The following is a 20976-nucleotide window of genomic DNA, read 5'->3' as shown; positions in this document are numbered from 1 at the left end:
CTGTCTTTCAAAGGGCAGAGTTTTAAATTTTGATGATCTGCTTTTTCAATTTTTTCTTCATGGCTTATGCTTTTTATATTTAAGAAATCTTCTGTAACTGAAGTCACGAATATGTTCTATATTTTTCTTCTAGAAGTTTAATAGTTTTAGCTATTATGTTTAAGTCTGTGATCCACTTTGGGTTAATTTTTGTGAATGATGTGAGGTAAGGATAAGGTCCCCTCCCCAACCTGTACAGTTATCAAGTTGTTCTAGCACTGTTTGCTGAAAAGACTGTCTTTTTTCCTATTGAATTATCATGTACCTTTGTCAAAAATCAGTTGACCGTAAAAGGCTAGGGTCTGTTACTAGACTCTATTCTGTACCATTGATCTAAATATCCTTATGCCAATATTATACTGTTTTGGTTACTATAACTTTATAAGTCTTGGAATCAGGTAATTTAAGTCTTTCAGCCTTGTTCTTCTTTCTCAAAATAGTTTTGTGTTCTACATCTTTTGCTTTTCTGTATTAATTTTAGCATCAACTTGTCAGTTTCTTAAAAAAAAAAACAACTCATGGGCTTCCCTGTTGGCTCAGTGGTTGAGAGTCCGCCTGCCAATGCAGGGGATACGGGGTCGTGCCCCGGTCCGGGAAGATCCCACATGCCGCGAAGCGGCTGGGCCCATGAGCCATGGCTGCTGAGCCTGCGCATCCGGAACCTGTGCTCCGCAATGGGAGAGGCCACAACAGTGAGAGGCCCGCGTACCGCAAAAAAAAAAAATCATTAGAGTTTTGATTGGGGTTGCCTGAATCTATATATCAGTTTGGTTCATCTTAATATCCAGTTGATGGACATGATATATTGCTCCACTTATGTAGGTGTTTTAAAATGTTCTTTGCAATGTTTTATTGTTTTCAGTTCATAGGTATTAAAAATCTTTCACAAAATTTATTCCTATATATTTTGGTGCTCTTGTTAATTTTGATTATTCTTTGCTATTTTATATAAGACCAGAATTGATTTTTGTCTTTGTGTGCTGTGATTTTGCTAAATTTACTTATTAGTTCTAATAGCTTTTTTTGTAGATTCTTCAGGATTGTTATATATGATCATGTCACCTAAAATAAAGACAGTTTTATGTCTTCTCTTCATGCCTTTTATTTCTTTTTCTTTCCTTATTCCACTGGTAGGACCTTTAGTACAATGTTGAACAAAAGCGGTAAGGATGGATATTCTGGCCTTGTTTCTGTTTGTACATAGAAAGCATTGAGTCTTTTACCATTGGTAATAAATTTGATGAAGTTCCCTTCTGTTTCTCAGGCTATTTATAATGAGTGGGGCATTGATTTCTTTGAATGTTTTTTTATGTACCTACTCAAATGACCTTTGTCTTCTTTTTTATTTTACTAATATAATGAATTATATTGGTTGATTTTTCTGTTAAACCAGCTTTCCATTCCTAGGATAAATCCTGCTTGGTTACGATACTGTTCCTTTATATAGTGTTAGATTCAGTTTGCAAAAATTTTATTTTACATTGATGTTCGTGAAGGATATTTGTCTGTAGTTTTCTTTTTTTGTGATGACTTTGGTTTTGGTAACAGGATAATACTGGCCTCATAAAATGAGTCAAGAAGTGTTTCTTCCTCCTTCTTTACTTTCTGATAGAGTTTGTGTTGTATTGGTATTATTTCTTTCTTAAGCGTTTGATAGGATTCATCAGTGAAGCCAGTGGGCCTGGAGGGTTTATTGTTATGAATGAAATTTTGTTAATTGGTATAGGACTACTCAAATGTTCTCTTTCACCTGGGGTCAAATTTAGTCATTTGTGTCTTTCAAGGAATTGTTCCTATTTTTAATTTGACTGGAGTAAAGTTATTTCTAATATTTCATTATTATTCTTTTAATGTCTGTAGGATCTGAAGTGATGTCTTGTCTCTCATTCTTCCTATTTTAAAAATTGAAGTATACTTGCCACATAATATATTATTTTCAGATGTACAACAATAATTTGGTATTTGTATATATTAGGAAATGATCACCACAAAAAGTCTAGTTAACATCCATCACTACACATAATTACACATTATTTTTCTTGTGATGAGGACTTTTGAGATCTACTATCTTAGCAACTTTCAAATATGCAATACAGCATTATTAACTATAGTCACCATGCTGTAAATTACATCCCCATGACATTTATTTTATAACTGGAAGTTTGTACCTTTTGACCCCCCTTCATCCATTTGATATTTTTTGCCCTTTTTCTTTTTTCCCCCTGATAAACTAACTAGATATTTATCAACTTTGTTAATCCTTTCAAGAAATCAACTTTTAGTTTCACTGATTTTCTTTCTTTTTTTTTTTGTTTGTTCATTTTTTATTTCATAAGTTTTTTGGGGGGGCTTTATCATTTTCTGCCTTATACTTGATTTTATTTGGTCTTTTTTTCTAATTTTGGATGGAGGCATCACATCTTTAATTTTTAGATTTTTTTGTATTCTAATAAAAACATTTAAAGCTATAAATTCTGCTTTAAGCATTGCTTTAGCTGCATATCATGAATTTTGATCTTTTCATTATCATTTAGTTAAAAATATTTTCTAATCTGTTATTTCTTTGTTAGTTTATGGATTATTCGAAGTATGCTTTTATTTCCAAATATTTGGGCTTTCCTAGTTGTCTTATTGTTTCTGATTTCTAATTTAATTCTACCTTGGGCAAATATCATTTTGTATGATTTCAGACTTTAAGTTTATTGAGACTTGTTTTATGACCCAGCATGTGGTCTTTCCTGCCAGACAGACCGTGTACACTTGAAAAGAATATGTATTTTACCATAGGCATAGTTGGGTATAGTAGTATGTAAATAGAAATTAAGTCAAGATGATTAATAGTATTGTGCAGATATTCTTTGTTTTTACTGATTTTTTTCTGTTTGTTTTTTTGAGGGCCTATTTCTATTATTTACAGAGAAAGAGGTGTTAAATCTTCAAATATGATTGTGGAATTGTCTATACTACTTTTTTTTTTAATTAAAAAGTTTTTTTTAATTTTTGGCTGTGTTGGGTCTTCGTTGCTGTGCGCGGGCTTTCTCTAGTTATGGTGGCTTCTTTTGTTGCAGAGCACAGGCTCTAGGCACACGGGCTTCAGTCGTTGCAGCACGCGGGCTCAGTAGTTGCAGCACACGGGCCCTAGAGCGCACAGCTTTCAGTAGTTGTGGCACGCGGGCTCAATAGTTGTGGCTCTCAGGTTCTAGAGCACAGGCTCGGTAGTTGTGGCACACAGGCTTAGTTGCTCCACGGCATGTGGGATCTTTCTGGAGCAGGGATCGAACCCGTGTCCCCTGCACTGGCAGGTGGATTCTTAACCACTGCACCACCAGGCAAGTCCTATATACTACTTTTAATTTTCAATTTTTGCTTCATTTAGACATTTATAATTTTTTGTCTTCCTTGTTAATTGATCCTTTTATCTTAAAATCTACCACATTTGATATTACTATAGCCAGTGCCATCTTATGCTTTCTGTTTACATGGGATATCCTTCACCATCCATTTACTTCCAGTCTGTCTGTCTTTATTTTTAAAGTGTGTCTCTTGTAGGCAGTGTATAGTTCTTCCTTTAAAAAAAATCACTGCTGACCATCTCTGTCCTTTAATTGAAATGTTTCGTCCATCTACTAAATGGGGTGGAGGAAGACTATCAACTCAATACCATTTAAACTGCTTCCTTAGAATAAGGTTTTTCATATCACACTGGTAGCCTGTATTTAGGCCACTCGCTGTGTGAGGTCTGAATTGAGGGATTTTTCCTTCTTTCCTGTGACTAACGTGGAAGTCAAGTTAGACAATTTTCTGTTTTGTCTTTCTTTGTCTAGGGCAGACAGTTCACTTTCTTGCTAAGGGTGTAAGAGTTTCTTGTTGGAGTCCTCTTATTGGGCATGCCCTAGGCTTTGTCCTTTGTCCTTCAAACAAGAAGCTCAAGTTCTCTAGTTGTTTCTATGCCTATATCCCTCCGTTTCAGCCCAGACATCTATTTTGGCCTTTGTGGATTTATTTTACTTTCTTACCAACTCAGTAATATATTAGGTGCCTTTGTGCAAATTAGAAAAAGCACCCAGGCAAGTATAGTATGCTAGTATGGTGAGTAGAGTACAGGCTGGATTTCAGTCCCCGCTTGTCCCTTCAGTTCTTTTTGTAGATATGTGGTTGCCCTGTAAGCCTGTCTTATAGTGTTTTGGGGGTTTATTTATTTATTTATTTTGGCCTGATGACACAATGGCAGCCTTATATAATATCTTTTCTGATTCATTTTTATATTAGTTCAGATTATTTTATAATTTGGTTCATGTTTAACCAACTACCTATAAAAATCACATTTTTTTGTTTTTATATCACAATTAGTGTTTCCTTCTTTAAAAGTAAAGAATTAGTAGTAACTTTCACTTCAGTGTGGTCAACCACTTGCTCTGAAAGGCCTTTGAGCTGCAGACAGTCAGATCCTGCATTGCTTGGCTTGAAATAAGTATATGAAATTTCTGAGGTTCCTCCTCCTCCAGTCTGCTCTCCTCCACTTCTCTGTCCCTCTCTCTTCTGACTACTTCCCCCTCAAAAAATGAACTTTAACCAGAATGAACTGGTGGGTAGCAAACAAGGGCAAAAAAGGCAGTGTTGCCTTTAAAGGCAAATTATCAATGATTAAATTGATGGCAAAGCCTTAGGCTAGTAGCAAAGTCAGTGTACTGAACTTGGGATTCTTATATTAAGTTGGGCCCTTGAGAGGGGATATAGTGGTCTGAAACTGGTAGATCCCTTTGCCTTCCAGCAAAAAAGTAAATTAAAATCTTCTCTAAAGGATAGCAACCATACTTTAGTGCCTTAAGAATCCTGCAGATTAAGAGCAGTCAATTAGCTCTTCATGATTTAAAAAATAACCAGCACACAAACAACAAAACAAGGTACCATGACTGAGCACTGACAAAGACAGTGAATGGTTTATTTGATTTAGATCTCCTCAAGGACTTAAGATATTGGAATTTTATAGGAATATAAAATAATTATGTATGAAATGTTTAAAGGAAAAAGATAGAACTATACATGAGCAAACAAGAGAATAAAAAATGACCAGGCAGATTGGAGGAGACTCAGATGAAACTTACTATTGAAAAAGATATTTTTTGTGATCTAAAATTTAATGAATTTGTTAAACAGTAAGTTAGAGCCTGCTGAGGAAAGAATTAGAAAATTGGCAGTTAGATTTGAAGAAATTTTTAAGAATGTGGGGAAACAAGGAAAGTAACTGCTTTTTTTTTTTTGAAAAACTGGTGAAGGATTTATTTTTCTATTTTTTATTTTTTAAATTTTTTTTGGCTGCACCTCAAGGCACGTGGGAATCTTTGTTCCCCGACCAGGCATCAAACCCGTGCCCTCTGGAAGTGGAAGCGTGGAATCTTAACCACTGGACCACCAGGCAAGTCAAAAGTAGCTATTAAAAGAGAAGTTAAAAGATGGAATGAAAAGGTCAGATATGTCAAATTGGATCCCAGATGACAGAATAGAGAGAATGGAACAGAAGCAATAATGGAAAACATCCTTTCTGAGAATTTTTTAGAATTAATGAAAGACATGCATCTGTGAATACAGCAAATCCAAAATGTACCAGTCAAAAAAAACAGCAGTTTAGTCAAACTGTGTAGCTTCGAAGACAGAAAATCTCAAAAACAGCTTAAAGAGTGTAAAATAGACCGAAAAACTCACTTCTCAACAGTAAAAATGTAAGCCAGAAGATTGTGGAATATTATTCACAAAAAATTGAGTCAAAGTAATGGCCATCGTATAACTGTATGTCAGCAAAACTTTCTTTCATGAACAAAGATACTGAAACCACTTTTGGACAAGTGAAAACAGAATTTTTACTACCAGTAGATCTTTACTGAGGTTCTTTATTAAAAGTTTTCATTAAACGTTCTAAAGATTATTTTTCAGGAAGAAGGGACATGATTCCAGAAGGAAGGAAAGGAACACACAGAAATTGGTAAACACACAAATCTTAACAAACATAGCCTTATATTTTTAAAAAAGTTATTGTTTTTAACTTGTGAAATTAAAAAAGAAACTACAATAAACAGTAGTACATGAGAGAGGGATGTGATACGAATTTAAATTGTCTTAATGCCTTGTTTTATTTTGGAAGAGAATTAAGATGGTAAAATTTCAAGAGTAACAAAAATGTAAGATATGTGATTAACTTCCATAACACAGTAGAGGAAAAATAATGAAATAGGTAAACAAGCAAACTCAGTGTTTTAAAAAGCCAAGAAAAGAGAGACAAAAAGAAAGACAGTAATAGAAAATAAAATAGGAGCATTCCACATACATTATTAATCTAATAAACATAAATGAATTAAATTTACAATTAAGCCAGATTATAAAGTTGAATATTTAAAAAAATATTCCAGTGAGCCAAATACCCATTATAAGAGACATACTCGGGGCTTCCCTGGTGGCGCAGTGGTTGAGAGTCCACCTGCCAATGCAGGGGACACGGGTTCGTGCCCCGGTCTGGGAGGATCCCACATGCCGCGGAGCGGCTGGGCCCGTGAGCCATGGCCACTGAGCCTGCACGTCCAGAGCCTGTACTCCACAACGGGAGAGGCCACAACAGTTAGAGGTCTGCGTACCACAAAAAAAAAAAAAAAAAAAAGAGACATACTCAAAACTTTAAAACATAGAAAGTTGGAAGTAAAAGGATTAAAAACATGTGCTGTGTAAATACGAACCTAAAGGAAGTTGGGGTAGTTATATTAATATCAAACAAGACTGTAAGATAAAAAGCATTACTAGAACTGGAAATAATCGTTTGTATACTAAGAAGGTATAACAATTTCAAATATCTAGTACCTTGAAATAGTCTCAAAACATCAAGCAGGGGCTTCCCTGGTGGCGCAGTGGTTGAGAGTCCGCCTGCCGATGCAGGGGACACGGGTTCGTGCCCCAGTCCAGGAAGATCCCACATGCCGCGGAGTGGCTAGGCCCGTGAGCCATGGCCGCTGAGCCTGCGCGTCCGGAGCCTGTGCTCCGCAATGGGAGAGGTCACAACAGTGAGAGGCCCCAGTACCGCAAAAAAAAAAAAAAAAACCATCAAGCAAAGAATGGTAATTCTGTGGGAGAAATTGACATATGTACCATTATAATGAGGAGTTGCAGTACATTTCTGCAAATTATTGTTGATAAATCAAATATGGAAGTCAAAAGGATTTGAACAATATGATTAACAGACTTTATTGAATTGATGTATATAAAATGCTGGAACCAACAATTAGAAAATATTAATAGGACACGTGGCATGTTTTTAAAAAAATTGACCAAGAAGAACAAAGCTAGAGGCATCGTGCTTCTTGACTCTGAACTATATTACAAAGCTATAGTGATCAAAACGGTATGGCATTGGCATAGAAACAGATACATAAATCAGTGGAACAGTATAGAGAGCCCAGAAATAAACCCATGTCCACATGGTCAGTTAATTTATTACATAGAGCTAAGAATATACAATGGGGAAAGGACAGTCTCTTCAATAAATGGTGTTGGGAAAACTATATAGCCACATGCAAAAGAATGAAACTGGACCCCTATCTTACACCATACACAAAAATAACTCAAATTGATAAAAGACTTGAACATAAGACCTGAAACCATAAAACACCTAGAAGAAAACATAGGTTGTAAGCTTCTAGATGTTGGTCTCGCTGTGATTTTTTGGATTTGACACCAAATGCAAAGGCAACAAAAACAAAAATAAGTACGTGGTAAGTGGGACTACATCAAACTAAAAAGTTTCTGCACAGCAAAGGAAACCATCAACAAAATGAAACGGCAACCTACCAAATGGGAGAAAATATTTGTAAGTCACGTATCTGATAAAGGGCTAATATCTAAAATATGTAAAGAACTCCCACAGCTCAACAGCAAAAAAATAAACAACCCAATTAAAAAATGAGCAGGGGATCTGAATAGCTACGTTTCCAAAGAACACATGAATGGCTTTCAGGTATGTGAAAAGGTGCTGAACATCACTGATTCTCAGGGAAATGCAAATCAAAACCACCAGGAGATATCAACTCACACCTATTAGAATGTCTGTTGTCTTAAAGACAAGATATAGCAACTGTTTTCAAGGATGTGGAGAAAAGGGAACCCTGTGCACTATTGGTGGGAATGTAAATTGGTATAGCCAATATGGAAAACAATATGGAGGGTCCTCAAAAAGTTAAAAACAGAACTACCATATGATCTAGCAATTCCACTTATGAGTATTTGAAGAAAATGAAAATACTAACTCAAAAGGATATCTACACCCCCATGTTCATTGCAGCCTTGTTTACAATAGTCAAGACATTGAAGCAACCTAAATATCCATTGCTGGAGGAGTGGATAAAGAAAATGTGGGTGTGGGTGTGTGTGTGTGTGTACACATAAACATATATATGTAAAGTTATTATACATTTTATATATATAGTATATAAGGAATATTATTCAATCATAAAAAAGAATGACATCTTGCCATTTATGACAACATGGATTGACCTTGAGAGCATTTTAAGTGAACTAAGAGAAAGACAAATACTGTATGATTTCATTGTATGTGGAATCTGAAAAACAAAACAAAACAAACTCGTAGATACAGAGAACAGATTGGTGGTTGCTGTGGTGGTGTTGGGGAGTGGGTGAAATCGGTGAAGATGGTCAAAAGGTATAAACTTCCAGTTATAAAATAAATAAATCATGGAGATGTAATATACAGCATGGAAACTATAGTTAATAATACTGTATTGCATATTTGAAAGTTGCTGAGAGAGTAGATTTTGAAAATTCTCACCACAAGAAAATAAAATTTGTGACTGTGGTGGTGGATGTTAACTAGACTTTTTGTGGTGATCATTTCCCAATACATACAAATATCAAATCATTTTGTTGTATACCTGAAACTAATATGTTATATGTCAATTATATCTCAGTTTTAAAAAATTAACCAAGTATTAGTACATAAAGCAAGTCTCAACAAATTTCAATAACAGTATCATAGAGTGTAGATTTTCTTACCAATTTGTGATTAAATTAAAACCAACCTGTAAAAATAACAAATTCCATAAAGTTGGTAATTTTATAAACATACTTCTAAGTAATTATGGAGTAAAAGAAGAAGTCTTAAGGAAATTAAAAAACAAAGAAAAGTGGAAATGCAACATGTTTGGAATTCAGTAGGAAATTTATTTCACAAAAACAAGAAAGGCTGAAATGTTGTGACCTAAGCACCCAAGTTGAGAGGTTAGAATGAGAGGAACAGATCAAACCCAAAGAAAGGAGAAAGAAGGAAACAAAGAGCAGAAATTAAGGAACTAAAAGACAAAGATTCAGTAATGTAAAAAAAAATCAAAAGTTGGGCTTCCCTGGTGGTGCAGTGGTTGAGAGTCCGCCTGCCGATGCAGGGGACACGGGTTCATGCCCCGGTCCAGGAAGATCCCACATGCCGCAGAGCGGCTGGGGCCGTGAGCCATGGCCGCTGAGCCTGCGCGTCCGGAGCCTGTGCTCCGCAACGGGAGAGGCCACAACAGTGAGAGGCACGCGTACCGCAAAAAAAAAAAAAAAGTTAATCCTTTAAAAGTACTAATAAAATTGACAAACCTCTCATGAGATAAGAAAAGAGACTTCACAAATAACATTAGAATCAAAAGGGGAAATACAATTACAGGTACAGCAGAGGTTTAAAAGATAAAATTATACGTAGTATTTTTTGAAGTCAACAAATTAGAAAACTCGAAATTAGTAAATTCCTAGAAAAATAACTTAAAATCAACACAAGATTTTTTTTAAAAAAATACCAGAAGTCGAAGAAGATATTTGCAATACATACACACACACTAACCCAAGCAAGGACCACCATCTAGAAGAACCTGGAAATAAATCCTAGAAATCAATAAAACAAGCAATTCTTTAGCGAAATGCTCAATAGATACAAATAAGCATGTCACTACTCATAAGAGAAAGGGAAATCAAGGCACATGAGATACCATTTTACTTCAGTAGCTTGGCAAAAGTAAATCTTACAGGAGAATGTAGATCAAAGGGAATTTTTACATCCTTCTGGTAGGAATATAAAGTATAGTCACTTGGTAATAGACTGGAAATCACTTTGGTGTTATCTTGAAAAGTGGAACATTTGAATACCTTCTGACCTGGCACTTCCACTCTTAGATATGTCCTTTAGAAAAACTCTTCTAAACAAGAGGACATGGTGTGAGTATGTTCATAGCCTTAATGTTATTAAAGGCAAAAAAATGGAAAAAGCTCAAATGTCCATCAACATGAAAATGGATAAACGGATCATAATATAGTTATACAATGGAATATTATATAACATTAAAAAATGAACTACAGATATACTTAAAGATGAATTTCAGAAATAATTAGTGGAAAAAAATTTTTTTCAGAAAGCTATATATAGTATGAAATGCTTAATAAAGCCCCGAAACAAGTGAGACTAAAAATATATTGTTTAAAAATATATCTGTACGTGATAAAACAAAAAAATGTCAAGAAAATGTTAAGCATCAAATACAGTCATGGTTACTTCTAGGGTGAAAGGTAAGGGGGGAAGCTAGGTTCGGGGTATGGAGCTAGGTGTGACAGTATTGGTAATGCCTTGGTTGTTAAATTGGATAGGGGGTCCACAGGAGTCTGTTTTATTATACAGTCATGCCCTGTATCTGAGGTTTCTGCACTTGCTAATTCAACCAACCACAGAAAATATTCCCCCCCAAAATAAAATTCCAGAAAGTTCCAAAAAGCCAAACTTGAATTTGCCATGTGCCAGCTCCTGTTTACTTAGCATTTACATTGTATTTACAACTATTTACCTAGACTTTACATTGTATTAGGTTTATAAGTAATCTAGAGATGATTTAAAGCATATGGAGGTTACGAATAGGTTCTATGCAAATACCATGCCATTTTATATAAGGGACTTGAGCGGCTGCAGATTTTTGTATCCATAGGGATCCTGGAAATAATCCCCTGTGGATACTGAGGGAAGACTGTACTTTATATACATTACATATATTCTTTCATATGTATCAAATATTAGTTACAGTGTAAAAAGATTCAGTTGTAAAATCAAAGACTGGTTTTCCTGCACAAGGGTATTGGAAGAAAGTATAGCTGTTCTAAGATACATGAATGGAATTAACTGAAATGTAATCGTTTATTGGTATTAAATAGGTCTATCTATTGAATAATATGTCAGACCTGATTCTTTTTTGTTTTTTGTTTTTGTTTTTTTTGACTGCGTTGGGTCTTCATTGCTGCACGCAGGCTTTCTCTAGTTGTGGCGAGCGGGGGCTACTCTTCGTTGCGGTGCGCAGGCTTCTCATTGGGGTGGCCTCTCTTGTTGTGGAGCACGGGCTCTAGGCGTGCGGGCTTCGGTAGTTATGGTGTGTGGGCCCAGCAGCTGTGGCTAACGGGCTTTAGAGCGCAGGCTCAGCAGTTGTGGCACACAGGCTCAGTTGCTCCGTGGCATGTGGGATCTTCCTGGACCAGGGCTCGAACCCATATACCCTGCATTGGCAGGCGGATTCTTAACCACTGTGCCACCAGGGAAGCCCCAGACCTGATTCTTGACTAATACAAATTCAGGGAGTTTTTGTAGTTGTAGTTTTAATAAAACATCATTTCAAAGTTTCTAATATAATGCCTGATACATGGAAATGTTTAATAGATACGTTTTTTTCCTTTCTTCTAGTCAAAAGGTTAGTGAGAAGGAGTCTGTCTACCCTTTAAAAATACCTGTGGTCTATTCAAAGATAATTGTTTTATATTATGAAAAATGCCTAGTGTGGTTCTAGTTTGTACTGCTGTATATGGTAGTGTTCAATTTCTTTTGTGTAAAGACCTCAGTTAGTGTTGAACAAAGAAAATTATATGCTCTCGTTATGTGTGCCTTGATTTAGATGCTTAATGGCTTTTAATGTTACAAAATAAGTTTATTATTATATTATGATCTCATTTGTATTATATTGTCTTGCTCTTCCATATTCGTGGTGATATGGTCATGGTTTACGAAAACAATAATCCCTAAGAAATAGGTCATTAACAGTAGTTAACAATTATTTGTGATCTAGGGTAATGACTGATTTCTTTGGGATTATTGCAGTTATAAACCATAATTACAGATTATTATAGCAATAATTATCTTGTTAAAGGAAAAAATGTTCTGTTCTTGAACAGCTGCTAAAACAAGTGCCCTGAACATTTCAGAATAAATCGAAAAATGAAAAACTATAATGGAAATGTAATCTAAGATGAGATTTTTTAAAAAAAATTATAGATATGAAACTCATGTATAGGATATTTAAATTTCTAAATGCAATTTAGATTTATGGCTTTACATGGTTCTTTAAAGTTTGTGGATATAATTCCATAACCAATGTAACTTTTTAACATCTATTATTCTAAATGCTGTAACTCTAGTATTCTATTGTAGGGTAAGGTTTAATGTGTATGAGAAATATCACTCATTCCGTGAAATAGGAAAATTGTATTTGATAGATTAATTAAAATGCCTTTATATTTCATTGCATTGTTCATTTCTAACACTAATCCTAATTTATTCAGTTAGTAGTTAATTTTTGGGGTTAAAAATTCCTGCTTTTCTGTCTCGTACAATAGAAATCACTGCTTTCTAAAACAGGGAAAGAGTAAGTATACATCCTACTTCTCTCTGAATAAACTTCCATAAAAAATTTACCATAATTTTAGAAAAAATGCTCACAATTGATCACATGCTATCTTTGCATAGCATTCTTTGATATCAAAGCCTTAATTTCAAGGTCACAAAATAAAATGAATTAAAGAATAAAAAGTTAAAATTTGAGAAATTCTTGTCCTATATTTAGTATTTATTATTAGACAGTGATATTCATCACACTGCATTGAAAAATCATTTTTCAATTTTCTCTCTCTCACCAGGTTCAATCTGTTGGGCATAGGGTCTCTCTCTCCCTTCTCACCCTGCCTCATACATATTTAGTTATATCCCGGTGGACAGAACGTGGCACATAGTAGATATTCAGCAAATGAATTTTCTGAAAATTCTTGAGAGTTTTTTTCAGTTCAGGGTTTTTGTTTGTAGACACAGCTAACTGTAAGTAGCTTTAATTGCGACAAACCTCTTTGGTAGAGAGGGAAGAACTTAAAAATTCTTAAATATTGTGTGACTTCATTTTCTTGAGCAGCTTTAAAGTAAAACTTAGAATGGACATATAAATATTCCATATTGATATGTTTTATGGCTTTTGTAGCTATGATATAGAAGAACTAAAAACAGTATAGCTATTTAATAATAATAATAATATTAGCCAACATTTAGTCAGCCCTTGTAGAAGGAATTATTATGAGTACTTTACATGCAGAATACCATTCAGTGCTGTCAGAAGCCTATGAGCCAATTATTATTATCATTTCATATTTATAAATGAGGCAATTAAAGCCAAAAAGATTGAGTAGCAAGCATAATAAATAGTAGAGGCAGAATTTGAATCCAAGTTGTGCTCTTGGTGGCTAAATTGTACTGCCTCCATTTTTAAATATTGATCTTCCAACACAGAAATATAAAAGTTACCTGTATAATTGGTTTCTGTTTTCAAGATGGCTTGTTTTATGAAGAGCTAGTAGGCAGATGTTTCTACATTTACATTAGTTATAAACTCCAAAAGTAAGTTTGCTTATTTTAAATTCAACAAATGTTAGTTTCATGTGTCACATATACTTGGTTTTAGGGTGGCTGGTTTGGGAATCAAAAGAAGTGTGAACGCCCTAGAAATGATCCCAAAGGGAGATGCAGTCTCATCTGTAGTAAAAATCTGGGAGACAGGTAGAGAACAGTCAGGATTAGGAATTAAAATGTATTAAATAAACACTTAAGAGGTTGTTGGATCATCAAGGTCTGTCTAGCTGATTGACCACTGTGTTGTTCAAGTACTTCCTTTAATCAGTCTTGAGAGGAAGTGGTACATATCTCATAATGGTATGAGAATGGACTCTTAGAAATCCATTGCCTATATTTGAATCATATACTTCTTAATAGGGGTTTGTGACACTAAATAAATATAGGTACAGATAATACATATAATGTTTAAAATAGTACTTAGTGCATGTTAAGTACTGTTTAAATGTTTGCTATTATTTTTAGTAATAGTGAAGCTTACTTTAAGCAAAATTAGTATCTAAGAATCTAAATAGATAAAATATATAGAGAAGGTTATTATTTAGATTTAAATAATATTTTTCATTTTGAGAAATAATTTGCAGTAAGATATTTTAAAAATAATGACTCTCATAGGGCAGGTAAGTTATTATACTACATTCACCAAAGATTATGGTCACAATGTTTTAGATTCATATCAATTATATAAAATGTGTATGCCCCACACACATTGGAGCACAATCTATTGATGATAACCTTTGTAAGATTCTGAGAAATACAGTCGATTCTCTTTATTTGGTATTTAATATTCTATAAAGTTTCTGTGAACACTGAATTAGCAAATATTAAACCATTGCTCCTAGGGGAAATACAGGTTGGGTTCCTGCAGGCTTCTGGTCACATTTTCGTCGACTGATCAACATATAACCTTGTGTTATGTATTCCTGCTTAAAGATACTTTACATTAATATATATCATTGATTCGTTAACATTGAACTCACAGCCAACAGCACTACAACCCATGCCTGGATGAAGCTTAACACGTGTTATTTTCTCTACAAGGTACATAATAGCTTTTTTTTTTTTTTCACTTAGGAACACTAGGCAACACATTAGCACTCCTCTTGTTGACAATTTTAAACAATAAAATTATAAACAAGGAGCACAAAAGTGCAAAAACAATGTGATACCAGAAAGGGATACTTAGCTGTTTATAGTATGAGAGATGAAACAATAAAGCAGTTTGTTGCTTTGTTTTACCTAATCTTGGAATGTGAACATTGGGCAACTTAAATTATTTGCTGTTCTGCATCTGTCCATGAATGATCACAAATTTTGATTTGGGGGATTAGAAATAAATTTTACCAAGTGGATGAATTTGCAAATAGCAGGATAGACTAAATCATACCTTGCATTGAATGTGCGTTAAGAAGCTGCTTTTATTTAAGCAATAGAAATGTAACTACCATTAACATTCATTTTTAATAACGACTCTACATTTTAATGTTTACTAACTTGATAATAAGCTGTTAACTTCTTCTTGCCTGGTTCATACTGTATTTTCTATGTAATGATTTCTTAATTCAATAACCCATGTCTATTTGATAACTTATGTATGCCAGTCACTGTTTCAGGCTCTGGATATGCAATAGACAGCCAAACAGAAAAAATAACAGCTGTCATGCAGTGTACATTCTATTGGAATAGACAAGTAACAAAGCAAGATAAATAATAAAATATATATTATGTTAGAAAGTGATAAGTAAAATTTAAAAAATAATGAATCAGGAAAGATGGATATGAAATGTTGGCAGATTGTATTCTGGTTATCTTTTGCCCAAAACTTAGTGGTTTATCAAATAACAATTTGATATGAATTGTATGAATGAATGAATCGTATGGTATGTGAATTATATTTCAGTAAAGTTGTTTAGGTGATAGGTTCAAGTGAGTGGAGGTTCCCAGTAGAACAAAGGATTGTTGGAAGATTCATTTTTGTAGATATTGAAATCATAACTGGTTATGATAAAAAAAAATACAGTTGGAAAGAGTGGCAGTGAAGCAGCAGCTAACACGGTCAAAAAAATAAGGAGTAACAACCCGAAGGAGAGTAGATAATTGCAATAAGAAAGAGAATTTGGTAGTATGATGACATAGGATATAAAGCTGAGTGCTTTTAAAATGGAGAGAAAGGAGACTGTTCTGGAGGTAAAAATGAGGAACATCAAGTGAACATCTGGGTTCAAGGCCCAAGTTACAAGAGGTGTGGAAGAGAAATCAGCTACCACTTGAGAGGGTCCACAGAAGGAAGCAGGGTCATCAGGGGAGAGCATTATGTTATTAATAGGCATTTATATTGATCATAAAATACATTTCAACTGCATATGGTAACTTAATATTGCTATCTTCAGTTTCCTCCATGGGCCTTTTTTTCTGTTACTTTTTTCACTAATTATACATATCTTGAAGCTTGAGTCTGTTTTATGAATTACTTGATCAAATTAGTGTTCTGTTTTACATTGGTAATGTATAAGGCTACATACTTAAGTCAGTTATGATTTATTTATGGCTTTGTGATAGGTTAAGGGATGTGGATACTTACCAGGTTATATTTCTGCCTTACAGGAAGTTTGCCACCTCAAGAGGCTTATGTCTCTCCAGAAGTTTGAAGGAATTGTTGATTAGTTGTAGTGACTGGTAGAATCCACAGGAATATAGGAAGAATGTGTTTTTCTTCCCACATTTATTTATCCTTCCTAGGTCTTCCAACAAGCATGGGCAGTCTCTTTTCAATACCTTATAAAAAGCACTTCAGTTCACTTGAAAAAGTTTCCCAATAGAGAAAAATAATTGATTTTAGTATTATAAAATAGCCGGCTCATCTTTGAAAAGTCAGTCCCCAAGATTAGCATAAAGTTTCTTTTTAGAAAAATAATTGGTTTGTTAATTATTCATAAATGTCTCAAAAATCCTGGAGAATTTGATACATAGATCAACGAATCTAGAGATGTAAAGTAATGTGCCTAAACAAAAATTATTCAATAAATACCTCCATTTCTAAACTAGTCAATTTTGGCTACCCCCAAAGTAAGATTTCTGAAAACTACAAGGCATTGCCATTTGTGCCACTGTTGTAAAGTTATTTAGTCCTTTGCTACTACTGCCTGTGAGGTTAATCTGGTTGTCAAACAATGTAATTTGCATAGTGAAAATTTTGGATTTTTAAAAAATTATGCATAAACATGTAAAGGGAGTAAATGTATTACCATCCATTATCTTCCAAGCCTGGGCAATTTTTTAAATGATGAGACTGGTACTATCATGATATTGACTATTCAGAGGAGGTACTGGTCATTGGATCATACTGGTACTTAATAACAGCCCTTGATGTTGACATAACATTTGGTGTTTTGTTATCAAATTTATGTTAATCAAATCTTCATGGTAGATATTATTTTCTCCATTTTGCAAATGAAAATCCTAAGCCCTAAAGAGGTAAGTAACTTATGCAAGATCACATAGCAGATTGGTAGAGCTGGGATTCATAGTTGTATCTGGCTCTAAAACGTGTCATTTTCACTATTATACTACCTTGGTGAACTTAAAATCCAACTCTTCACTCTGTCAAGAACTGAGTTCACAGTAGTTTATCACTTGTGTGGAAGAACTTTTGCTAATTTTAGAATATTGTGAAAAATAAGCTTTATTTCTATCAATACTTCCTAAACGATTTTTTCCTTGTTATATATTAGGACGTCTTGCCTGGCTGGTATACTTGGTTGGGACAGTTGTTGGAGGAAGATTAACATATATCAGTACAGATGAACATGATGCTATGGATGGAGAATTATCCTGTCGGTAAGTAGTAGCCATATAATTTACAGAAATTTACTAAGTACTTAGAAATTTAGTTACTGAGCTGCTATTATGAGCTAAAGCATTTTGTACTTGGCTTTTTGGAGAAGGTATTATTTTCCTTTTTACTGATGAGAAAACCAAGGCTTAAGTGATTTGTAAAAGTCATATCTCTAATAAGTAGTATAGTCAAATATATTCATATGAATAATATGAGTAAGCTGGTTTTCCATATATTTTAATTCATTTTTAATAACATCTTTCTTTATAACAAAGTAATACATGTTTTTGTTGAACACTAAAGATTCAAATGAAAAGAAAGTTATATATTAATTTGGAAATAACTACTGTCATTTGGTAAAGATCTTTGAGTCTTTTTAATTAATGTTTGAGAGTATATGTACATTACATGTGTATTTTTCAACTTTTTGTCAACAAAAGTTATACTATAATATGTTTTGTAAACTAAAATGGGGATCTAGTACTATATCAAATTCATTTTGGGCTGTTATAAGGATTAAATGAGTTAATAATTTTAAAATAATTTTAAAGTGCTTAGGACAATGCCTGGCAAATAATAAGCACTATATTACCAAAAAAACCCCAAAATAATTCTTTTTTAAAAACTCAAACATAATAATTATTTATCTAGACATGACATATTCTAAGCTATACCATAATTTAAATAGGTCCTTGCTCTGAGAATTTTAGGTTGTTTCTCAATTTTTCTTTATTATAAAGGTGAATATTCTTTTAGCTATATCTTTATGTAGATCAAAATAATTTTATTAGAGTTAGGTCCTAAAAGCTGAATAGCTGGTTGAATAGTATATAGCATTTTAAAGACTTTCAATACACATTACCAAATGGCCTTCTGGAAAAGTTGTACCAGTTTATCCTCTGAATCCAAAGGCCATGAGAGGCTATTGGTTTTTTTTTTTGCAATTGAACGCTAGGTGATAGGATTCTTATCTTTGCCAGTTCATAGGTAACTGATGTCTCATTTTAATTTGTATTTCTTTGTTTACAAGTGGTGTCAAACATTCTTTTCCATTCCTTTTCTTGCCATTTCTATTTTCTCTTTGTGATTTTTTATTATATGTAGATTGTATCATTCACCTGGTTTTCTTTTATGATTATCTTTCCTAATCTATCCGTAAGAACTCAGTATATATCAGTATATATCAAAGATTGTAATATTTTGCTATTCATTTTGAATACATTTTCTCCATATGTTTTAATTTGTTTTAGAAATTGCTTTTTTACTGGCTTTAAATATTTATATATTAAGATCTATGAATTTTTTCTTTCATACTTTTTTCAATGCTCATGTTTAGAAAGGTTGTTCCACACCTGGATAATAAAAATATTCTGCTATATTTTCTCCTGGATCTTTTATGGTTTCAGCTTCTTATATTTAATTTTTAATATATCCAACATTTATTTTGTTATGTACTTTTTCGAAAGTTTCCAAGTGTTAACCAGTTAATGTCAAACCCCACCCTCTACTGATTTGAAATGCTGCATATATCTTACACAAAATTCTCATGTCTTTTTCTAGGCCTTTCATTCTTCTCCACTGATCTTGGAAGTCTATTAGTACACCACTATCACCCTACTGAAGTCTTTAGTGTGATATTCTCCCTCATTATTATTCTTAAATATATTCCTAACTGTTTAATAAATTTGTTGCCATCTTGAATAGAGATTTCTCTCTCATTTCATACCCTTTTCAACCTTTAAACTACCTCATTTCAATGAACTTTGAATCTGAATGGAAGAAATATTTTTAGTTTTTCCTAAGATTTATTATTTCCAATATCAAACCACTTTAAAATATGACTGGGGCATTCTTAAAATGCTTTGATTAATTTTAAACCAAGTGAACAATTTACTTCTGTACCATCTTTTAATATAACATTACATATTTAGTAAAGTGGGAATTAAGAATAATTCTTGCTATAGTTAGTTTGATTTTTTTTTTAATGTTTTCATCATCAAGTAGAGAATTTCCCACTGGCACTATTTTCCTAAAAATATATATATAACAGGAAATAAACAAAAGTATCTGCCAAGTAGGAAATTTTAATTTTTTCTTTAAGTGACAAACATATTTAGCTCTAAGTAAGATTTGTTTTGTGTTTAGCCTGTTTTCCCTAGGAAACAAAGTCTTAGTTGAAGTTTATGGGCTAAGATTTTTTTGTGGGGTGGGGAAAAGGATACATTTTCAGGGAAGAAAGAATGAAGGAAAAGTGAGTAAAAGATAAAACAAGTTAGGTGTTGATTAGTTGATGAAAATATTGCGACCAGAGTTCCTCGGGAACCTATTCCTGTATTACCTCTAGGAGCAGTGGTTCAGTATTTGCTAATTCAGTTTTTACGGCCATTTTACAGCATATAACTACCATAAATAATGAGAATCAACTATAGAAGGTGGTGCATTACACACCTGGTTGCTCACTTTTACAGGTTTCCCCAGAGACCACATGGAACAACTGTGCTTCAAAGCAGTCCATCTTGGTGTGGGGGGCGGGGGATGGGGACTAAGGGCAAGTGGTTTATCTGTTCACTTATTTCTGCATCCCATTTTTTTAGTGGTTGAAATCTACTCCCGGAGTGTATAACTTTTCCATACTTCTTAGTTGTGTTCCCTGGCCTCTTTGAGGAGCTGCTGGGGAAGCCAGAGCTACTATTGGTCCTATTGGTTGGAGGTAGGGGCTGGCTGGAGCTATGGTAGGCCTTTCCTCTCCCTGAGTGAGGATTTATAACTGCAGTATCTGTGTGAGTCTTTACTGGGGCTGCAAGGCAAGTGGTTGAGCCCAGGGACAGGAGGAGAGGTGGTGGTGGGGTTGGTGGGGGGTTAAACAGGGCCGAGCAGATTCAAGGTGGGGTATGTACCAGGACTTACATAATTTGCCTAGAAAAAACATAAATATATGTGTTTTAACATACTGAGATTTTAAATAAGAATGATGTTTTATGTAAAATTTTAAAATATCAATTTCACATGGAGAAATTCCAGGTAACTGGAACTGTCATACTGTTGCCTTCTGGTGGTGTTATATGATAACCTTTTTAACTCCTGGGAGGACACTACCAAATTAGAAGTTGAGAAGCTCCTGCCAAAAATCTATGTGTTATTTTATCAGAAAAAGGTTGATATTCATAAAACCTTTCAATATTGTGATAATGATATTTAAAACATGTTACTTTAACATTTTTAAATATGCTGCTTTAACTTAGCAAATAAGTATATTTGTGCTCAGGCCACACAATTCTGATTAAATAAAGATAACTTTATAGTCATTTCAGTTTCATTCATCATGACCAGAATGTAAACCTCTTGAGAGATTTTCTCAGGGATTTAGTCTTATCCT

General features: G+C 33.9%; 1 protein-coding gene across 4 annotated transcripts in view; it reads left to right on the top strand.

Annotated features, from left to right (window-relative positions):
* The window catches only part of RANBP17 (RAN binding protein 17), a 314617-nt gene that overhangs the window by 56981 nt on the left and 236660 nt on the right, over positions 1-20976 (top strand). For all 4 annotated transcript variants that reach the window (XM_060092536.1, XM_060092535.1, XM_060092537.1 and 1 more), the window contains one exon: positions 17497-17602. In XM_060092536.1, coding sequence (XP_059948519.1) covers positions 17497-17602 — 106 coding nt within the window. The remainder of the gene's footprint in view (positions 1-17496; positions 17603-20976) is intronic.

Source organism: Mesoplodon densirostris, chromosome 3 (genome assembly GCF_025265405.1).
Source record: "Mesoplodon densirostris isolate mMesDen1 chromosome 3, mMesDen1 primary haplotype, whole genome shotgun sequence".
Taxonomy (NCBI): Eukaryota; Metazoa; Chordata; class Mammalia; order Artiodactyla; family Ziphiidae; genus Mesoplodon; species Mesoplodon densirostris.
This window is presented reverse-complemented; position numbering and strand designations above follow the sequence as displayed.